Source organism: Oncorhynchus tshawytscha, linkage group LG12, assembly GCF_018296145.1.
Source record: "Oncorhynchus tshawytscha isolate Ot180627B linkage group LG12, Otsh_v2.0, whole genome shotgun sequence".
NCBI lineage: Eukaryota > Metazoa > Chordata > Actinopteri > Salmoniformes > Salmonidae > Oncorhynchus > Oncorhynchus tshawytscha.
Window position 1 is genome coordinate 67921580 of NC_056440.1, and position 21107 is coordinate 67942686.

A 21107-nucleotide genomic window follows, 5' to 3' on the forward strand; every position below is an offset into this window, starting at 1 on the left:
GACCCTAATGGTCGGCTATCTAAGGAGTGCACGGGGAACGGTAGGTCTAACGACACCAGAGGAATCCCTAGCCTTAACGCGAGTAGCGCCTTATGCTGTAGAGAGGGAAAAAACCCAGGGAAAGAAGTCAACACATACATATGACTGACAGGAAGCTCTGGGTGAGTCTGGTGCTTACTCACCTGGGGTGATTGAGTAGTGCTCTGCCTGCCCTCCCGACACCCAGACGAGTTCCTCCAGCACCGGTCGGCCGTGTGCCCTCGCCGACCACAACTGGTGCAGGAGGACACTCCTCCTCCGGTCCCCCTCGAAGCCACCCCTCCTAACTCCATAAGGATAGGGGCAGGAGGGCTGGGAAGTGGAAACGACAGGACCTGATCCGAACGCCCGCGAGCAGCCAGCAGGTTGTCGAGACGGATAGCCAAGTCAATGAATTCATCCAGTGTGAGGGTGGTGTCCCGACATGCTAGCTCCCTGCGGACGTCCTCCCTGAGACTGCATCGGAAATGATCTATCAAGGCTGCTCCTGCGGCCAAGGTTCTGAACTCCAGGGCAAAGTCCTGTACGCTCCTCGTCTCCTGACGCAGGTGGAACAGCCGTTCTCCCGCCGCCCGACCCTCTGGTGGATGGTCAAACACAGCTCGGAATCGGCAGGTGAACTCTGGGTAATTATCCCTCGCCGAGTCCGGACCATTCCACACTGCGTTGGCCCACTCGAGGGCTCGCCCAGTCAAACAGGAGACGAGGGCGCTCACGCTCTCCTCTCCGGAGGGAGCAGGACGCACGGTAGCCAGGTACAGTTCCAGTTGGAGAAGGAAACCCTGGCACCCAGCTGCCGTTCCATCATACTCCCGTGGGAGCGTCAGTCGAAGAGCCCCGGAGCCAGATGTGGTTGCAGGAACAGGAGGTGCTGAAGGAGGGCGTGCTGGAGATGAGGTGGGAAGGCCACTCCTCTCCCATCGATCCATCCTCTCCATCATTTGGTCCATGGCCGAACCAATCCTGTGAAGCACGCTGGTGTGATGGAGGACCCTCTCCTCCATCGATTGGAGAGGAGACGCGGCTGCTCCTGCTGATTCCATTGTCAGTTGCGGGATTCTGTCACGGGATACTAGGAGCGGTGGGTGGAATCAGGCGCAGAGAGCAGGGTTCAGTAGATCGTCAATTTATTCTCCGGCGCACAAAACGGTCACGCCAACATACATGGCGCATACAACTGACCAGCCCAAACACAGAACCAAATAGTCCGGAGAATACACATACGAAAACCACCATTCGACAGAGTAACAAAAAACAATCCCGCACAAAACAAGGGCGGGACAACCTACTATATATATAAGGACGCTAATTAAACTAAAATACACGCAGGTGAAACTAATAAGACAAAACCAACAGACAAACGAAAAAGGGATCGGTAGTGGCTAGTAGGACGGTGACGACGACCACCGAGCACCGCCCGAACAGGCAGGGGAGCCAACTTCGGCGGAAGTCGTGACACATAGCCCATCTGTAAATAGCGTCATCCCCATACTGTATTTATTTATTCATCTTGCTCCTTTGCACCCCAGTATCTCTACTTGCACATTCATCTTCTGCACATCTACCATTCCAGTGTTTAATTGCTATATTGTAATTACTTCGCCACCATGACCTATTTATTGCCTTTACCTCCCTTATCCTACCTCATTTGCACATACCGTATATAGACTTTTTCTACTGTATAATTGTATGTTTGTTTATTCCATGTGTTACTCTGTGTTGTTGTATGTGTCGAACTGCTTTGCTTTATCTTGGTCAGGTCGCAGTTTCAAATGAGAACTTGTTCTCAACTAGCCTACCTGGTTAAATAAAGGTGAAATAAAAATTCATATAATAAAAAACAGCTGATGCTGAGAAGTGTCTGTTACTTGAACTCTGTGAAGCATTTATTTGGGCTGCAATCTGAGGCTGGTAACTCTAATGAACATCCTCTGCAGCAGAGGTAACTCTGGGTCTTCCATTCCGGTGGCAGTCCTCATGAGAGCCAGTTTCATCATAGCGCTTGATGGTTTTTGCGACTGCACTTGAAGAAACTTTCAAAGTTCTTGAAATGTTCCATATTGACTGACCTTCGTGTCTTAAAGTAATGATGGACTGTTGTTTCTCTTTGCTTATTTGAGCTGTTCTTGCCATAATATGGACTTGGTCTTTTTCCAAAAAGGGCTATCTTCTGTATACCACCCCACCGTGTCACAACACAACTGATTGGCTCAAACGTATTAAGAAGGAAATAAATTCCACAAATTAACTTTAAGAAGGCACACCTGTTAATTGAAATGCATTCCAGGTGACTACCCCATGAAGCTGGTTGAGAGAATGCCAAGAGTGTGCAAATCTGTCATCAAGGCAAAGTGTTGCTATTTGAAGAATCTCAAATATAAAATATATTTTGATTTGTTTAAACTTTTTGGGTTACTACATGATTCCATATGTGTTATTTAATAGTAAAGATAAAGACAAACCCTTGAATGAGTAGGTGTTCTAAAACTTGGCCTACCTGGCCTATACATCATACAAATACATTTGGCAATCAGCCAAATGAACAATATGTCTGCAGGCTTTAAACTTGTTTCATAGCCCTGCAGTATTTTTCCTGAGACAGCACACACGCAGATAAGTTAACTAGGAAATATAATAAATGTATGGTTTTAATAGTCTTATGTGTGATTCATAAATTGTAATGTATTTTCCATCTGAGTGGATGAAATATGCTATTTAACATCTGCTGTCAGGATGGATGGCTAATGTATGTGCCCCTGTGTTACCTTTGGTGTTTTCATCACTGCATTAAACTGGTCAGGGTAGAGATGAAAAGGTAGTTGAGAGGGAGATTGGTCTGGTGTGGTATGAGGTTTGTTCTGGTGTGGTATGGTATGGTAAGGTATAAGGTTTGGTCCGGTGTGGTATGAGGTTTGGTCTGGTGTGGTATGAGGTTTGGTCTGGTGCGGTATGAGGTTTGGTCTGGTGTGGTATAAGGTTTGGTCTGGTGTGGTATAAGGTTTGGTCTGGTGTGGTATGAGGTTATGTCTGGTGTTCTATGAGGTTTGGTCTGGTATGGTATGAGGTTTGGTCTGGTTTGGTATGAGGTTTGGTCTGGTTTGGTATGAGGTTTGGTCTGGTATGGTATGAGGTTTGGTCTGGTGTGGTATGAGGTTTGGTGTGGTGTGGTATGAGGTTTGGTCTGGTGTGGTATGAGGTTTGGTGTGGTGTGGTATGAGATTTGGTCTGATGTGGGATGAGGTTTGGTCTGGTGTGGTATGAGGTTTGGTGTGGTGTGGTATGAGGTTTGGTCTGGTGTGGTATGAGGTTTGGTGTGGTGTGGTATGAGATTTGGTCTGATGTGGGATGAGGTTTGGTCTGGTGTGGTATGGTATGGTATTGAGGTTTGGTCTGGTGTGGTATGAGGTTTGGTTTGGTGTGGTGTGGTATGAGTTGATAATGTCTGGCGAGTGGGCAGTGGAGTTGATGACATATGTGTATGAGTGCAGTGGTCACTGGTCAACATACTGCCATGTAGGGGCTTTCCATATTCAATGGCTCCTGGTGTGGAGAATGGCTGTTTTTCTGACTGGTGAGTTAGCAGAAGGAGGAGGAGGTGGAGAGAGGAGGAGGAGGTGGAGAGAGGAGAATGAGTAGGAGGAGGAGGTGGAGAGAGGAGGATGAGTAGGAGAAGGAGGAGGTGGAGAGAGGAGGAGGAGGTGGAGAGAGGAGGATAAGGAGGAGGAGGTGTGAAGGCAGGGGAGTTCAGTCAGGTAATTGCGAATTTCTTTTCTTTTCATTGAGATTCAGATGGACATTTGGCAGAAAGTTTTCCTACCTGCTCTGTTTATTTCTAAGATCTCTTCTGGTGGTTCTTGTGGGGCCAGGGGCCATGTGTCGTCCTGCGTGCTGTGGTGAGGTGAGGTTACCTCCGACTTACAGTAATTGGGGGAGCCCAGAAGTGGGGCGCGGGGGATATGCTTGTTCTTTTTCTTTGGTAACTTCTGCTTGGCCATCGCCAGGGAGTAATACATCCCAAAGTTATTGACAATAACAGGCACTGGCATGGCGATAGTCAGCACACCAGCCAGAGCACACAGCGCTCCCACCAGCATGCCAGACCATGTCTGAGGGTACATGTCTCCATAGCCAAGGGTTGTCATGGTCACCACCGCCCACCAGAATCCAATAGGAATGTTCTTAAAGTGAGTGTGCTCGCTGGCTCGGGGATCATTGGGCTTGGCACCAATCCTTTCAGCATAGTAGATCATAGTGGCGAAGATGAGCACACCCAGGGCGAGGAAGATGATGAGGAGCAGGAACTCATTGGTGCTGGCTCGGAGTGTATGACCCAGGACACGCAGTCCCACAAAGTGCCTAGTCAGCTTAAAGATCCGGAGGATCCGGACAAAGCGTACCACACGTAGGAAACCCAGTACATCCTTAGCTGCCTTGGAAGAGAGCCCACTCAGCCCCACCTCCAGGTAGAAGGGCATGATGGCAATAAAGTCGATGATGTTGAGGGTGTTACGGAAAAACTCCAGCTTGCTCGGACAGAACGTCACTCGCATTATGAACTCAAATGTAAACCACAGCACACAGACCCCCTCAATATAGGTGAGAAAAACCACGGTCTCAGTCTCCTGGTAGACCCGCGTGCTGTTGTCTAGCGGGTCAATTTCCGTCCGGTTGATGATGGGGTTGAAGGCCTCGTGTGTCTCCAGGCAGAAGGTGGTGATGGAAACCAGGATGAAGAACAGGGAGGCGAAGGCTATCCACTGCAGGGGAGAGATGAGAGGGAGGGAGAGAAGGAGGGTGAGGGAAAGAGAGAGGGAGAGATTATAAGCGAGGGAGCTTAGAATACAAACGTGAAGGAACAGAGCACTAAAACACCCCCACAGCTCTCTTCAGTTCTACAACACAAATCTAGGTCAGTACTCTTGACTGTGTGTCACTTGAAAGGGCATGCACCTAAACTGTGGTGCTCCGGTAAGAGAGTTGCTAATACTGTTGGAACCTACACGGAGGAGGGGAGGGACAGAGGGGGACGTTATGTACTGTACAGGGGAAAGCTTGTTTCTGGGTCAGCTTTTGCACCAGCACTTAAGGTATTTTTTCCGGGAGGGCACTGTGTTCACCATGGCATCTGGCCCAAACGATAACATGTGAACGATGCCACCTCATCAATTTTGAATGGTGCTTTAATGCATAGTCCCTAATGTATAGGCAGATATACACTGCTGCCCATAGATTAGGGCTGACAGCAGTACTGCTGCTGCCAGAAGAGGCTGATGGGGTTGCATAACTCCACTTAACACCACTGGAATATTAAAGCGATGCTCCAGAACTTTTGTATAATTTCAGCCAGTAGTTTTGAAAGTGGTGCGCATGAGCCAAAACAGGTCCCAGTTTTTTGTGTACTACATCATCCAAATGTGTACTACATCATCCAATTCGTGTGATATGTTATGAATCCAATTCATACACTATGTTAAGAAATTGTTTTGCTTAAAATATCTTTAAACAGGTCCAGGTCTGAGAGGAGGCAGGCACTGCCAGGCACATACACTACAACCACACTACAGTAGTGATAGAGCCAGGGTCCTACCTGGACATGAAGGGCTTAGTGATTACATTATAGAAGAACAAATGACAATTAGGTTATTTTTCTAAGATGGGTGCATAACAGTTATTTTTGTGCATGGTCCACAACTTCCAACATCCTTGACCTTCAACAAACTGAGCCAAAGCAATGTCAATATAAAATGTAAATCAAATTGATCTTTTCAACTCCAAACAAGAATTTACGGTATAGTACAACCCCGATACTTACAATAACAACAACAACCTCTCAGGAGAAAGGATTCATTGACAAAAGAAGCAAACTAGGGTGTTGAGAAATGAAGTGGTCTAGTTAACCTCCATTGACCGTTGAGAGGCTTGTATAATGGAAAAAGGCACAAAAAACCTATCCCAGTTAACACTTTACACGGAACCCTATGCAGTGCCTTTTTCCAGTAGGTTTCACTCAGGGTAGTGAATGTACCTTGTGTCCTACTGATACAATCAGATACAGAATCAGAGACAGAAAAGACAATACAGAAGTCTGACTGACTCATTAAATTGAGAGAAATTCATTACATTTAAAGAAACTGTGCTAGAGCGATTCACTCTGATACGGTCTATTGTTGTTGAAGGTCTTGCAAGCTGCAGGCTCTACTGCAATGTGTACTAATGAAACAGATAAAGGGGTATATTAGATATGCCACCTCCACCCGCCTGAGGCAGCAGAGGCCTGGAGATGACAGAGAGAGTGACGTCTGAAAGACAAAAACCCCACTGCGATTTCTTTCTTAAAAACACACATTCATTCACACTCTCACTCTCATTCTCTGACACACATGCAACACACATTAGACATTGACAACAACAACCACAGCAGTAACAACAACAACAAGATAGAATTGCCAAAGGTGGAGGAGTTGCAATCTACTGCAGAGATAGCCTGCAAAGTTCTGTCATACTTTCCTGGTCTATGCCCAAACAGTTCGAGCTTCTAATTTTAATAATAAGTCTCTCACTGTTGCCACCTGTTATAGACCCCCCTCAGCCCCCAGCTGTGCCTTGAACACCATATGTGAATATGTGAATTGATTGCCCCCCATCTATCTTCCAGACTCATATTAAGCATCTCAAATCCAAAATTAAATCTAGAATCGGCTTCGTATTTTGCAACAAAGTGTCATGACTTCCGCCAAAGTTGGTCCCTCTCCTTGTTCGGGCGGTGTTCGGCGGTCGACGTCACCGACCTTCTAGCCATCACTGATCCATTTTTCATTTTGCATTGGTTTTGTCTTGTCTTCCATCACACCTGGTTTCAATCCCATCAATTACATGTTGTGTATTTAACCCTCTGTTTCCCCTCATGTCTTTGTCGGAGATTGTTTGTTGTATGTTTTGTGCAAGTCATGTTCTGGTGTGTGTCGGGTTTTGTACCCGTTTATATTATTTTTGTATGTATTAGTTTTCAGAGGTTTTTTTAGCATTTATTAAACTGCTCCGTTTATACCAAGTTCACTCTCCTGTGCCTGACTACCCTGCCACCAGCACGCACCCATTACAGAATCACCAACCCATTTATGGAGTCAGCAGGACAAGGTACCCCGGCCATAGAGGTGGAGGAGCGCATCCAGGAGCATGCAGCAATACTTCACCATCTTGGTATCGCCATGGACTGCGTTGTCCAGAAAATGGACCGCTGGGAGAGACAGGGAGTTCCTCCAGCGCCTCCACCAGCACAACCGGGGTCTCCCCTGAGTGCCCCTTTTCCACCTGGGTCCAGTGGGATTCATCTATCCCTGCCCCAGGAGTACGGCGGAGAGGTTGCGGGCTGTCGGGGGTTCCTACTTCAACTGGAGCTATACCTGGCCACCGTCCACCCGGCTCCATCTGGCCGTGAGAGGGTGCCTCACCGGGAAAGCCCTGGAGTGGGCCAACGGCGTGTGGAGAGAGGGAGATGCGGCGTTGGACCAGTTTGAGGAGTTCACCCGCCGTTTCCGGGCAGTCTTCCGGGCAGTGAAAGCCTCTACCATCTGAGGCAGGAGACGAGGAGCGCCCAGGAGTTTGCACTGGAGTTTAGGACCCTGGCTGCCGGTGCGGGATGGAACAACAGGGCCCTGTCTGCCCGAGGACATCCATCGGGGGCTGGCCTGCTGAGACACCACCCTCACGTTTGACCAGCTGGTGGACCTGTCCACCCGGCTGAACAACCTGCTGCCTACTCGCGGATGTTCAGATCAGGGTCTGGTGGTTCCATCCTCTCGCACCCCCTCTCCGATACCCATGGAGCCGGGAGGGGAGGCGCGCAGGGAGACCGGAGGGGGTTCCCGCTTGTGCACCATCTGTGGCCGCAGAGGTCACAATTCCAGTCAGTGCTGGGTTGGTTCCTCTAAAAATCGATGCAGCAGGCAGGGCACTCTGGCGTCACCCCAGGTGAGCCGGCACCATTCTCACCCAGAGCCCTCTGTTACACAACTGGGGATTTGTACCTGTATATATTATTTTTGTATTATTTGGTTTTCTGATTTTTTTTTGCATTTATTAAACTGCTCCGTTCATACCAAGTTCACTCTCTTGCGCTTGACTTCCCTGCCACCAGCACGCACCCATTACACAAAGCATCCTTCAGTCACGCTGCCAAACATACCCTCGTAAAACTGACTATCCTACCAATCCTCGACTTCAGTGATGTCATTTACAAAATAGCCTCCAACACTCTACTCAGCAAACTGGATGCAGTTTATCACAGTGCCATCCGTTTTGTCATCAAAGCCCCATATACCATCCACCACTGCGACCTGTATGCTCTCATCGGCTGGCCCTCGCTACATATTCGTCACCAGACCCACTGGCTCCAGGTCATCTATAAGTCTTTGCTAGGTAAAGCTCCGCCTTATCTCAGCTCACTGGTCACCATAACACCACCCACCCGTTGCACGCACTCCAGCAGGTATATCTCACTGGTCATCCCCAAAGCCAACACCCACTTTGGCCCCCTTTCCTTCCAGTTCTCTGCTGCCAATGACTGGAACGAATTGCAAAAATCGCTGAAGTTGTAGACTTATATCTCCCTCAATAACTTTAAGCATCAGCTATCTGAGCAGCTTACCGATTGCTGCAGCTGTACATAGTCCATGTGTAAATAGCCCACCCATCATCCCCATATTGTTTTTATTTACTTTTTGCTCTTTTGCACACCAGTATTTCTACTTGCACATCTTTATCTGCACATCTATCACTTCAGTGTTTATTTGCTTAATTGTAATTACTTCGCTACTATGGCCTATTTATTGCCTTACCTCCTTACTCCATTTGCACACACTGTGTATAGATTTTTCTATTGTGTTATTGACTGTACTTGTGTTATTGACTCTATTGTGTTATTGACTGTTTATCCTATGTGTAACTCTGTGTTGTTTTTTGTCACACTGCTTTGCTTTATCTTGGCCAGGTCGCAGTTGAACATGAGAACTTGTTCTCAACTGGCCTCAATGGTTAAATAAAGGTGAAATATTTTTTTTTAAATAAAAAAATAATAATAACCATAACAATCACTGCAGCAACAACAACCACAATAACACTTCAACCCACAAGTGTAAATTCAATTCAATTACTTTGTTTTCACACTGACTGTTTCCATCTGTCCTGTCCTCCACATAAAAATAACCTTCTGGTTGGGTTTGTGAAATGAAGACAGGTTGTGGTAAGGCCAGAAGGAAGAGAAGAGAGTGTTACTGTCCTTGTCACCACAACATTTTCTCTCACAAGCCCAGCAAAGGTGACAGACTTGCTTCCATTCTTTCACTGGTGTGAAAACAAATTAGCAGCATCCCTGCATGGGCTCAATTACGGAGACCTGTCATTGGACTGAGAATCAATTCTAACTGCTGTCAACTTCCTGTGCCGAATATCCAACATCTAAGTCTATGTGACATTGCTCTCAGAACATCCAACATTTTCTTCAACACGGTCAACTATCCGTATCAATACAGCAACATCATTATTAATAATGTATGATATGCAGCTGTTAGAGTAAAACCTGGAACATTGGAAAAGTATCATATTGTTCACTAATGAAGCAACTTGAGCCGTTAACACACATTCCATGAGACTAATTGAACTCTCCAGCGAAAGGAAATGAAACAGCTATCTTTGAAAAATGTCCACTAACCTTTTCTTTATCTTTATTCCATGAATGCCTACAGACTGTTGGCACTGAAGAGAGAAACAGTACTGTAATATACAGTAGATACGGGAAAGGATCACCACATCATTGAGGAAATTCTAGACAAAGTGGTATCATGGCATGTGTGTCATTTGTATCTTAAATGCATTCTCTAAAGGTTTTTATCTTGAGACAAACTGCTAATCTCATATTATAATACATTATGCCAACATGAGAGCCACCCTTCCTCATTCTTACCTCTGACCTGCAGCACAAGCAATGTGTGTGCATGCATGAATGTGTCTGAGCATATGTGTGAAAGCATGTGCTTGTTAGCATGCATGGCTGTGTGTGTAAACATCATCCAAGGCAGATTGTGATGTATTTGATCTGGTGTTCTCAACAGAACATGTATCAACAACATTTATAGAAAACAAATGAGTGAGTGTCTAACTAAAAAATGAGAGGCAAAGTGCATTATAACACACTCAAGTGAATTACTGTATGTTGTCATGGTTTGGGTGTGGGGGTGTTTCCGTAATAGATGTGTGATTAGCTTGTTGAGTTGTGATAAATCAGTGCTACAGAAAGCCAGGAAGTCATTTGAATGAACCATTAGGAAGTCAAATTTCCACCACTGTAATAGGCAAGTGAAAATAACCCTAAAGACATAACGTACAGATGTCTGATCTTAATTTGAGCTAATTTGCTACAGCAGGAAGATAATCCTTCAGCAACAGGAAATTTGAACTATTATGTGGATTATAATTAATGGCTATTTTTGTAGGGGTTAATACACTATTTACGTAATGGAAAATCAAGTCTGAAATTTCAAAGTGGAAATGACAACCTTCAGAAACCTTCTTTAAACCTCAATTACACTACAAGTTTTAAATGTCCTGCATTGAGGGAAAGCTCTCCTGCAACAGGGGGATCAAATGAAGATCCTTTAACTGTATTATTCCGGTTTGGAGCAAATATGTTTTAGAAGAGCTGATCATGAGCCATTGTCCTGTTTGCATTACAGGTGAAGGAACCGCCTGCACACAGGACTACCTACTTACAATCCCACTCATACAGTACAATCCCATGCACAGAACTGACGCCGACCCAAACATAATGTCTACACTGCAGACTGACCAGAACAAGCAAGCACTTGCACTGCACCTATCAGCTCTATTTGAGAGGGTGGTTCTTTTCCCTTTGTGTCTAGGCTGGCAAGGCCTCATCCTTCAGTGGGAGGGAGTCAAAGACAATGCTGAGTTTATAACTGAGAATATAACCTTCCCCCAAGGAAACCAATCAGCAGGCCTTTCTGTCAGAACACATCACACTATAGGAGCCATACCGTTGGGAAATAAACACCCAGCAGCTTCACTACCAAGACTCTGCTACATGGGACTGAATTAACAACAACACCACTAAATAAGAACCTTAATGGACAGGGATTAATAAAGATAGAAATGTGACCATAATAAATACTGTATGTAAGTCTGAGTGTGCTGTACCTGCTAGTTTAAGGACACAACCACTGAGCAGAATACTGCATGGATATTAACATTCAATATGGAATTAAGTCAATGATATTGAGCACAAAATATTTGGAGATATTTGGATTTTGCTGTGGGTTCTACTCTGCAAATTGCATTGGTATTTAGCAGATGTTCTTGCAGGTGTAGCAGAATGCTTGTGTTCCTAGCTCCAACAGTGCAGTAATATCTAACAGTACACAACAACATCGCAAGCATGTTGTTTGTTTGAGAGGATGCATTGCGATAGTGAATACACAATGTAATTAAGTTAAAAGGCTGCAAAGTAGAGTGTGCCACAGAATGCGTGCACATGTGAAGTATATCAAATGCTTAATCAGGAAATGTTTGAAGTAAGTTACAGATGTAGGATCTTAATTTGATCACTTTTTTTGTTGCTGAAATCCAAACTCTAAAGTTTGGCATTTCAGACTTGATTTGCCCTCATGAAAAATGTATCAACCCCTACAAAAAATGTCCATTAGTTATAATCCACATATTAATTCAGATTTCCTATAGCTGTAAGATTATTTCCCTGCTGTAGCAAACTGCCTCAAATTAAGATCCTATGTCTGTAGATGTTTCAGTCACAGTGCCATTGTAAGTGTAGGAGACAGCATTGAGTCAATGCTAAACAAAATAAAACTGCAACCAGACCCTTCTCTCCTACAACCCCTCCCACACTCTCTCTTTTAGACTCATACCTCCTAGAGATGAAAGCATGTCACGTTCTCTTATGTAACTTTCCCTCCATCCATCTGCCTTTCTCTGGGCTTACTGTATGCGTTTGTGACAATGTATTTGCATTGCCTGTTTATGAGTGTGTATTACATGCAGTATGTGTAATTTTAGATAAATACTTTTGTATATATAGTGTATTTGTTTCATGTAAAGTGTGTTTGTTTGAGTTTGTTCCTAAATGTTATTAGGCATGAATCTGCATGAGAGAGAAAATGTGTGAGGTGCTGTGTGGCTCAGTTGGTAGAGCATGGCACTCCCAATGCCAGGGTTGTGGGTTTGATTCCCATGGGGGAACAGTATGAACAAATATGAAACTGAATGCACTCACTACTGTAAGTCATTCTGGATAAGAGTGTCTGCAAAATATTTTAAATTAGAACCCTGGGGACCTTTTCACATGATGAGGGTGGATAGTGTTGTTTTCTGTGAATCAAGGACTGTCTCCGTGGGGTTAAAACAACTCCTGTAAGTCCTCCTATACTGTATGTAACATGCTGTTTCCTTCAGTAACTTACAGGTAACTGGCTCCCAGTAAATTACCTTAAAAACAACATGCATTATTTTTACCGTGTAGGGATCAAGTTACAGGCCTTGCCTAATAATTGTCCATCTACGTTTTAGTACATGAGATGCTTAGCCTTTGTGTGAACTCCCTTGCAGTTCTAGAAGGGCCTTGACTGACAGTTTAAAAAGCTGTGTCAATAAATAGAGCCATTCCAATGTAACTACCGACAACATAAACAGCTAAGGCCTCATTCACAGCTGGCTCAGCCCCTCCCGTATCATCCTGTATGTGTTTTGTGTTTGCTATATCGATGTGAATATTGATGTGAATATCGATGTGAATATTGATGTGAATATTGATGTGTTTGATGTGTATTGATTGTGTATTCAGGGCTCATCTGTGAAAAAGACTTTGGTCTCAGCATGACTCCCTGTTAACTACAATAAAGGTAATAAAGACATTTTAATCAGCGGCTAATATCATAAGTGGCTTTCATTGATAAAAAATGATATTATATCGCCAATGAATGAAACTAATGCTATACAGACAGTCAAGTCCAGAAACAAAATTCATATGACATACACATATAATTACAAGGTTATGCAAATGTAAAAACAACTATATTGGTTTTCACTCCAACAAATCAACAAATAGCCTACACCAGATCCTTTATACTGTAAAATGGAAGTCATGTTGAACTGATTGATTGAGCATTTGTTTGGAAGACATTTGTTAGCACAGTAACAGCCATTGGTAACCATGGTATGCATCCAAGGTTGAAATGCTTGCTGGCTGTGTTTAGTTTTAGGTTGTAATTAGATTACCCTGTCCGAGTATGATCTGAGAGTGCCAGTAGAGACAGTAGAGACAGTCGAGATTGAACATGTGCTGCCGAAGCTGTATGATGCCTCAGAATGCTGAGTTAGCTCAGAGCTCCACCACCACCTCCCTCCCTGTTCCACTCACCTGCTGCAGTCTCTGATGGGAGATAAAACATGAAAAGGTTATTGCTATGAAACAGGCGTTCCCACTTAACTGATTTCCTCTATTACTGTGCACATCGAAAAGAGAGAATGCATATGTAGCATTTACAGCACTATAATGAACTATACATTCCATTCATACACAAACCACAACAGATTGGGTCATCTGAAACTATAGGAAGAAGAAGAATGAGAAATTGCACATCTTGACTATATCTTCTTCAAGCCAGCCATATTCAAATATCAAAGGCAAAGCCTTTACTAAAACCGTCTATCAACTAGTTTTGGCTCTACGTTTTCTAAAACACTTCAAATAACGTGACTTGATAGTGCTAACACATAATGTGGCTCTGTTCCAACTGTTCCAATGCCTTACCTTGGGTAAATTACTTACATCGACTATGAAAGCCTCTATTTTGATGAGAGGACAGAAATGATAGAGAATGATTCTTGAATTATGTATACTAACTTAGCTCAAGAGCCCTTATGATTACTGAGACTCAAGCACAGAGACATAACATACTATAACATGAATGACAATATATGTAGGCAGATAAACACCCTAGTAAATTATGAGATACTGAAGGACTCAGACACTTGGCTGAAGTGTTTGGGATAGCAATAAGTGAGCATTTTAAGGAAGCCGTGGTCAGTGCATCATCATGCTATCCCATGGCCTGGGTTTAACGCCTGCTCTCTCTGATAATGGACTCCCCCAGCAACAGACACACAAAACATTTGCCTAGGCCATGTGTGTCAGTGGTCCCCGTGCTCAGTGCCAGTGTGCCATTCCTCATCATCACTGCTGCCCACACCACTCACACAAAACACTTACATTTGAGTCATTTTGCAGAAGCTCTTACCCAGAGTGACTTACAGTTAGTGCATTCATCTTAAGATAGTCATAGTAAGTAGATTCTTCCTGAATCAAGTTGCTAACAGCAAAGTCAGCGCTATTAAGAGGGGAAAATCAAGTGCAAGAGTTAGATCACAAAATCCTTTTTTATTTTTTAAATGTGGCGAGGTGAGGGGGGGTAATGTGGGATTATTTAAGATACTCTTTGAAGAAGTAGGTTTTTAGATGTTTTTGGAAGATGGGTAGGGACTATGCTGTCCTAGCTTCAGGGGGAAGCTGGGTACACCATTGGGGTGCCAGGACAGAGAAGCACTTGGACTGAGATGAGTGGGACCTGCCCTCCTGTAGGGGTAGGAGGGCCAAGGGACCTGAGGGGGCAGAACGGAGGGCTCGGGTTGTGGTGTAGGTTTTGAGCATAGCCTAAAGTTAGGGAAGGGCAGTTCCTCTTGCTGCTCTGTAGGCAAGTACCATGGTCTTCTAATGTATACGAGCTTTGACTGGAAGCCAGTGGAGTGTGCGGAGGAGCTGGGTGACATGGGATAACTTGGGAAGGTTGAAAACCAGGCGGGCTGCAGTGTTCTGGATAAGTTGTAGGGGTTTGATGGCACATCAGGGAGCCGAACCAACATTGAGTTGCAGTAGTCCAGACGGGAGATGATAAGTGCCTGGATTAGGACCTGTGCCCGCTTCCTGTCTGAGGTAGGCTCGTACTCTACGGATGTTGTAAAGCATGAACCTACAGGAGCGAGTCACTGCTTTGATGTTTGCAGAGAACAACAGGGTGTTGTCCAGGGTCACGTTATGGCTCTTTGCACTCTGGGAGGGAGACACCGTGGACTTGTGAACCGTGATGGAGAGGTCTTGGAGCAGACAGGCCTATATCCATCAGTTATCATCGTGGCCACACATACCAATAGCAAGTGACTACATACAGTAGGTGTATGTTATTGTCCACAAACATGCTCTGTAATATTGTTGTGGTAGTTGCATCCTGCTGTACAGTGTCCTGGTGGCTAACTTGGTTATTTCATATATGTCATACTAAATCATATTTTTGTAAGTCATACACAAACTTAATATAAATACACGTATGAACATGTGAATAAACATCAGATGAATCTGAGGGAATTCTGACACATTAAGCCTAATGTCAGATAAAAACATGACGATCCGTTGAAAAGCCTCTAGTCACATTCACATCCATAATAATCACCCTGCCTGCTGTCCCTAATGTCTCTGTCCATGTCTGGTCCACCAATTAGCACAGAGCAAGAAACACATTCAGTTAACACTTAACATTCAAATGAAAAACAATCTCAATCAAAACTTAGCTAAATCACTGTAGTTTTAATCTATTTTCTTTTCATTGAGACTAAGCTATTGAAAGACATGTATTTCATCCAATAATCATAGTGATATTTGAGAGCCACACATTAGTGTTTTCTGTGAAAACTGGTAGGGCAAGTAATGTCAACAGGGAGGGCTCAACGTTTAAAAAACTGTCTTATATGGGTTATATCTTCAGTGGGATAAATCTGAGTGACACCCTCATGTCAGATGTTATGGTCTGGCTGAGGTAATGGCTATGCCAGCATGTATAGCTAATGGACAAAAGTGATGAATAAACTGAATAAACACTCCCTCACCATGCCAGACCATTCAGGCCGAAACTGGAAAGACAGAACATCTTGTGGTTTTGCAGGTCATGAAGATCAAATCGTTTTGGTGTTTAGGATTTGTCAGATGACTGTTGGGTCTATGTTCAGAGTAAAGGTTGTTGAAGCCAGTGTTATCTTGTAGATGAAGGCAGAACAAGTGAGTGTAACTTTCCTCTCTGATTGGCAGTGTAATGGTGGCGTGAGAGGCCTGTATTCTATATTTGCCCCTGTTTGAGTGCTTTTAGCTGGGTGCCTCATTCCTCTCTGCATGGGATATTAATTATACAGGAGCGCAGGGACAAACCCCACTGCTTTTTAAGGGGTGTCCTGCTCCACTTCTTTTGGGAGCAAGAGCTGCGTTAGATATCTCAGTGACCAGCTTTTGATTGGTTTGTGCATTTCCCTATTGGAGTTGGACTGTGTCGATGTGTATCATGCACATGTTCACCTACATGTGCATGATGTGTGTTCATACAGTTACACATGTGAACCTCAATGTACTACAGCACGCCACATGATAGACTAAGAGCTGGTGTTGTTGGATAAAACAATATGTCCATCTATCTAAGCCCCAGCCCTCCAGACGAGTCGGTCTCTGTGTGGATCTCCTTAAAACCTAGATGACTTCCTGTTAAAGTGTGGCAAGGTTAGCCATGCAGCATGTCTTTAGTGTAATAGGATGCCTCCCTCTCTCTCCATTAATTACCAGGGTCTGTGCCCAACTCTGCTAATCCCTCCAGCCCCCAAAGGAGCAACCAGCCTTGCTATGTTCAGTTCAGCATGGATCTGTTACTCACTCTGTGTTGGTTAGAAGCTGCCGTCCCAGCCACACTGTCTCTCTAGTGTGGTTACGTAGACGTATAGCTACTTTCCATGTAGGTGCACTTTTCTCACTCATTTTAAGTAGAGTGGATCTCCTTCTAAACTCAAGAGCAGTTTCCTCCCAGATAGCTGATGGTCGTGGTAGCTGGCAGGGTGTCTGTATGGTCAGTAGGCTCCTCACGTTAAAGCTGACACGTCCACTTTAAAAGCATGATATTGATTTCAAAGCTCTCCCTCCACATAAACTCACTGCTGTGTTTCTTATGTGACGTGGAGTGAAACATTACAACCCACAGCCATGGCTGAGTGAAAAGAAACCTCCTACCCATTCCCATCCAGCAGCTCCCACTTCCACTTCTAACCTGAACAAACCCACATCTACCCTACCTGTCCCAAAACCCCACCAAACTGCATTCAGTCGTGGACTTCCTTCTCTCCCAGCTGCACAAAGTAATTTCTCATCATCCTCACCATTTAAACACATTTTACTTCAGTACTTATTTACATCCTTACATGAGCAGCAATTAGATTGATCAATAAACTAATCTAACGACTTGCCCTCTTGCAAATCCAGGCAGTAAGGGCCAAGTCATCAACAGTCCAAGGGCACAAGATGCCTCAATGACCCCTTTCATAAGTAGGAAGACTAGTAGTTGTAGCCACGTGTCTGAATTATGGTCAGTCTAAGTTCCCTTAGATTGCATTCCAATCTAAAGGCAGGTCAATTTAATGGGGCGGCAGGTAGCCAAGTGGTTAGAGCGTTGGGCCAGTAACCAAAAGGTTGCTAGATTGAATCCCCAAGCTGACAAGGTAAACATCTGTCGTTCTGAACAAGGCAGTTAACCCACTGTTCCTAGGTTGTCACTGTAAATAAGAATTTGTTCTTAACTGACTTGACTAGTTAAATAAAAAATTAATATAGTGCTCACTGGGAGTACAGTACGTTGCTGCGAATGCACCGCAGGAAATGCAGTTGAGCTTTGTGATTTACATAAATTCACTGAAAACCCACACTAACACACGGTTACATTAACAGTATTGCACTTTTCATGTAGCCTAAATTTGGTCAGCTATTAGCCTAATGACCGATCAAGCAACATTATGGAGGAAACGTTTAAATCCTGTTGCAGCAAGATTATTTTGCTGTGACAATCCTGCTGTACTGATCAATTATGTGAGATGAACTAGTCAGGGAGTCGATTAGTTGTTATTAAATCCTTATTAGGCCCAGTTTTGGTCAGCAGGGGCAAACGTAACACTGATCTCAGAGGAAAAACATGTTGACCGTCTGTCCTTATCTTTTGCTCCAGTAACGTGGTTTCCTCCTATGTAAATAATAGTTATAGAAGGAAGAAAGGAAATAATCACATTTTTATATCCCCTTTGTTGGTGCTGGGTGACAAGGAGGACTTCATTATCACCTTTCTTAATAAACACCCAACCTCACTTAGGTGACAAGGAGGACCTCATTATCACCTTTCTTAATAAAGTCCCAATCTCACCTGGGTGACAAGGAGGGCCTCATTATCACCTTTCTTAATAAACACCCAACCTCACCTCTGCCACCTCATACACCCTCCTGCATTGCTGGCGGACATGCTGCGCTTCCACTCTATATCCCACTCGAAATGCAGAATTAATACCTAGGTATTACATGGTGATTAATGCAGTGGTGATGTAAGTAAATGCAGTTACATACAGTACCTGTGTATGTGAAGCAGGTGTAGCTTGTATAACTGATGTCTGTGTAGTGGTACTCATGTTGCTTTCAGACATAGCTCACATACTGTAAGTGATCAAATTAAGATCCTACAACTGTAGCTTCACGTTTTGCTCTCACAATGCTCTGTGAAGGCCCTATGGTGTGTCTGTGTACACTGCATGGTCTCTATGGTTCAAGTGATCGCCAGTTGCTAAGGCACCAGTACATGGTCATTCATAGTAACTCAACGATTTACTGTCACAATGAAAGACTGAGAATGAGAAACAGGTGAAGAGAGTGAGAAAATGGGAAGGAGGCTATATGAGAGAACCAGAGTGTAGACAATAGACTTATAGCTCGTGGAAGAGAGAGGGTAGACTATACTGTTACTCAACCCTGCACTATTGTAATCACTGCCCCTCAGGAGAAATGAGAGGTGCAAAAGATGGAGGCAAGCCAGTATGCTCCAGTCTAAACGAGTAAGCAGATGCACTTATACACATTGATCTAAGGATTTATGGAAATTGACAGAGCCAAAGCAGAGGCTATTGCTTGCACTTACGTAATTTGCAAACTGCTCAGTCTCTGAGGAACAGCAAGGGGAACAATAACTAACCAAAACATAACATATATGCTGCATAATGCATATTGATTGATTTACCAGTTGATTGATTATAGATACATTCTGAAGATGTTATACTCTAACATGTATCCTGTGCTGAGCTAGGGGAGGATGGATTTCTGATCCCTGCATCTCCTCACAGTTGTCTCAGGTCAGTGGGTCAGGATCCTATTGGGTCAGTAAGAGACTACATTTGAATTGTTTTCAAGTGAGACTAAAATGAATTGGGAATGGGAATGGGAATACCAGGTGTGATAGGTGTTGTTGTTCAAAGCTAAGTTAATTTACAAGGAGAAGAGACAGAAAGGTCAGGCAAAGCTAATAATTAGGTTTTAAATACAGCTACAAGCCTACAGAACATGGACAGCTCCAAACAGGCAATGTAACGATTGACCATCACAAATATTAATCTTCTTGATCGCCGTTCTGTTCCAGCCTAGGAAAGAGCGAAGTGCATGTCTTGTTAACTCCCCCACACATCCTGGTCCTCATTAAAAACGGTGAGGGCATATAAACAATTAAACTCTCATTCTAAGTTTTATTTGATCTAGTCCTTGTGAGGTAATTCATAAGACCTCACATGAAAGCAGGGTGGTTGCATGTTGCACAGCTGAACTGCAGGAAAGGAGGCAGTCGATCAATGCGACAAGACGCCCAGAATGCACATCTCAGAGAGTGAGCGCAGTGCATCATCACTTTTGTGTGCGACGATGGACCCATTAAAGGGGAAATCTGTTGTTCAAACAATAACAAAACCTTTACCCCACCACTGTTCTGGTAAACAGCTGAGAGATGGGGCTGGAGAAATGTAACCACTTTCAAATTCACAGACAGGGCTATGGATGCAAGTTTTGACCATTCGTGATATATACATTTTAGAGGCAATACATTGTTTGTTTACAATTGACTTGTTTAACAATGAAGTAAAACAAGCTTATATTTTGGGTTCTGATGGGCTACGACAGTTGAACTAAGCTAATCAGGAATTTGTAAGTTATATTATTCAATAATCAATGTGTATATGTCATTAATTGAAAAGTCTAAAATGTATGTGCCAACTTCAGATTTCAACTTTAAGCTTAAAATCCCAATTAATTTTCACGAGCCCACACACACACACACATGCACGAGCGCACAGGCACGGAGAGCGAGATTGTAAAGCATAGTTTTTTTCAGGCCATTAGTAGGCCTATCTAAACTTTTATTGACTCAAGATGACTGATTCCAACTCTTACTTACCCTTGCATATTTAGATGAATAGGGATCCTCGAAGAGTGCCCAAAGCAACCGCTGCCAACGTCGCCAATGCCCCCCGGATTTGGCATCTGGTCCATCAAGAGCCAACCTATTGATCATTCCCAGCGTTTCCTCATCCCCATCCTCCTCTGAATTCTCGGGGGGCCCACCCCCAAAACTATCCAATGCCTCCTCGGCCTCTCGATGTTGCCGATAAGTCATCCAACAACATGGTTCCACGTCAGTCTCATCGATACCCCAAAATGCCAACTCCTCCTCGTACAACGGGCCGCAAACATCTGCAGGACAGTGCAACTTCCCGGTCCTATAGTAATTGAGAATGTGGGCAAACACCCCCGGGTGCCGGTCAAAGAAAAATTCCTCAATCTTGGGATCGTAGTCAAAGTGACTGTGGGCATCGGGCTCGGCGAGCCAAGCTAACCGGGTGCCCGGTAATGTACGAAGGGTGCTACGGTAGGTCTGGTGTCTGATACCTCCCACGTTAATCACAATACGATCGTTCTCGTCGCCTTGTCCCATTGCGTCGCTTAGGCATGTCTCGAGCAGGTTCCAGACATTATATTGCAAAATATGTGCGAGGCAACGCAGTGAGATCTGGCCGACACATGAACTCGAGATGAAAGAGGAAAAGAGAAGGCAGATTTCTTCCCGGCTTCTTTTATTCAGCCTGCAAAAAAGCACAGGCTCCAC

The 21107-nt window shown here is 44.2% G+C and overlaps 1 protein-coding gene and 1 non-coding gene across 3 annotated transcripts in view; one reads left to right on the forward strand and one right to left on the reverse strand.

Moving 5' to 3' along the window:
- Positions 1-21107, reverse strand: part of LOC112236636 (potassium voltage-gated channel subfamily C member 1) — a 38404-nt gene extending 17297 nt beyond the window's left edge. Inside the window, exons 1-2 of one of the 2 annotated variants that reach the window (XM_042330961.1) lie at positions 20400-21107; positions 3857-4796 (exon numbers count right to left, since the gene is read on the reverse strand). In XM_042330961.1, the coding sequence (XP_042186895.1) occupies positions 3857-4796; positions 20400-20936 (1477 nt within the window). In that variant the 5' untranslated portion in view covers positions 20937-21107. The remainder of the gene's footprint in view (positions 1-3856; positions 4797-20399) is intronic. The other variant, XM_042330960.1, reaches the window with a different exon arrangement.
- trnag-ccc lies at positions 12239-12308 on the forward strand. The gene has a single exon. It is a non-coding gene; the product is annotated as a tRNA-Gly (tRNA).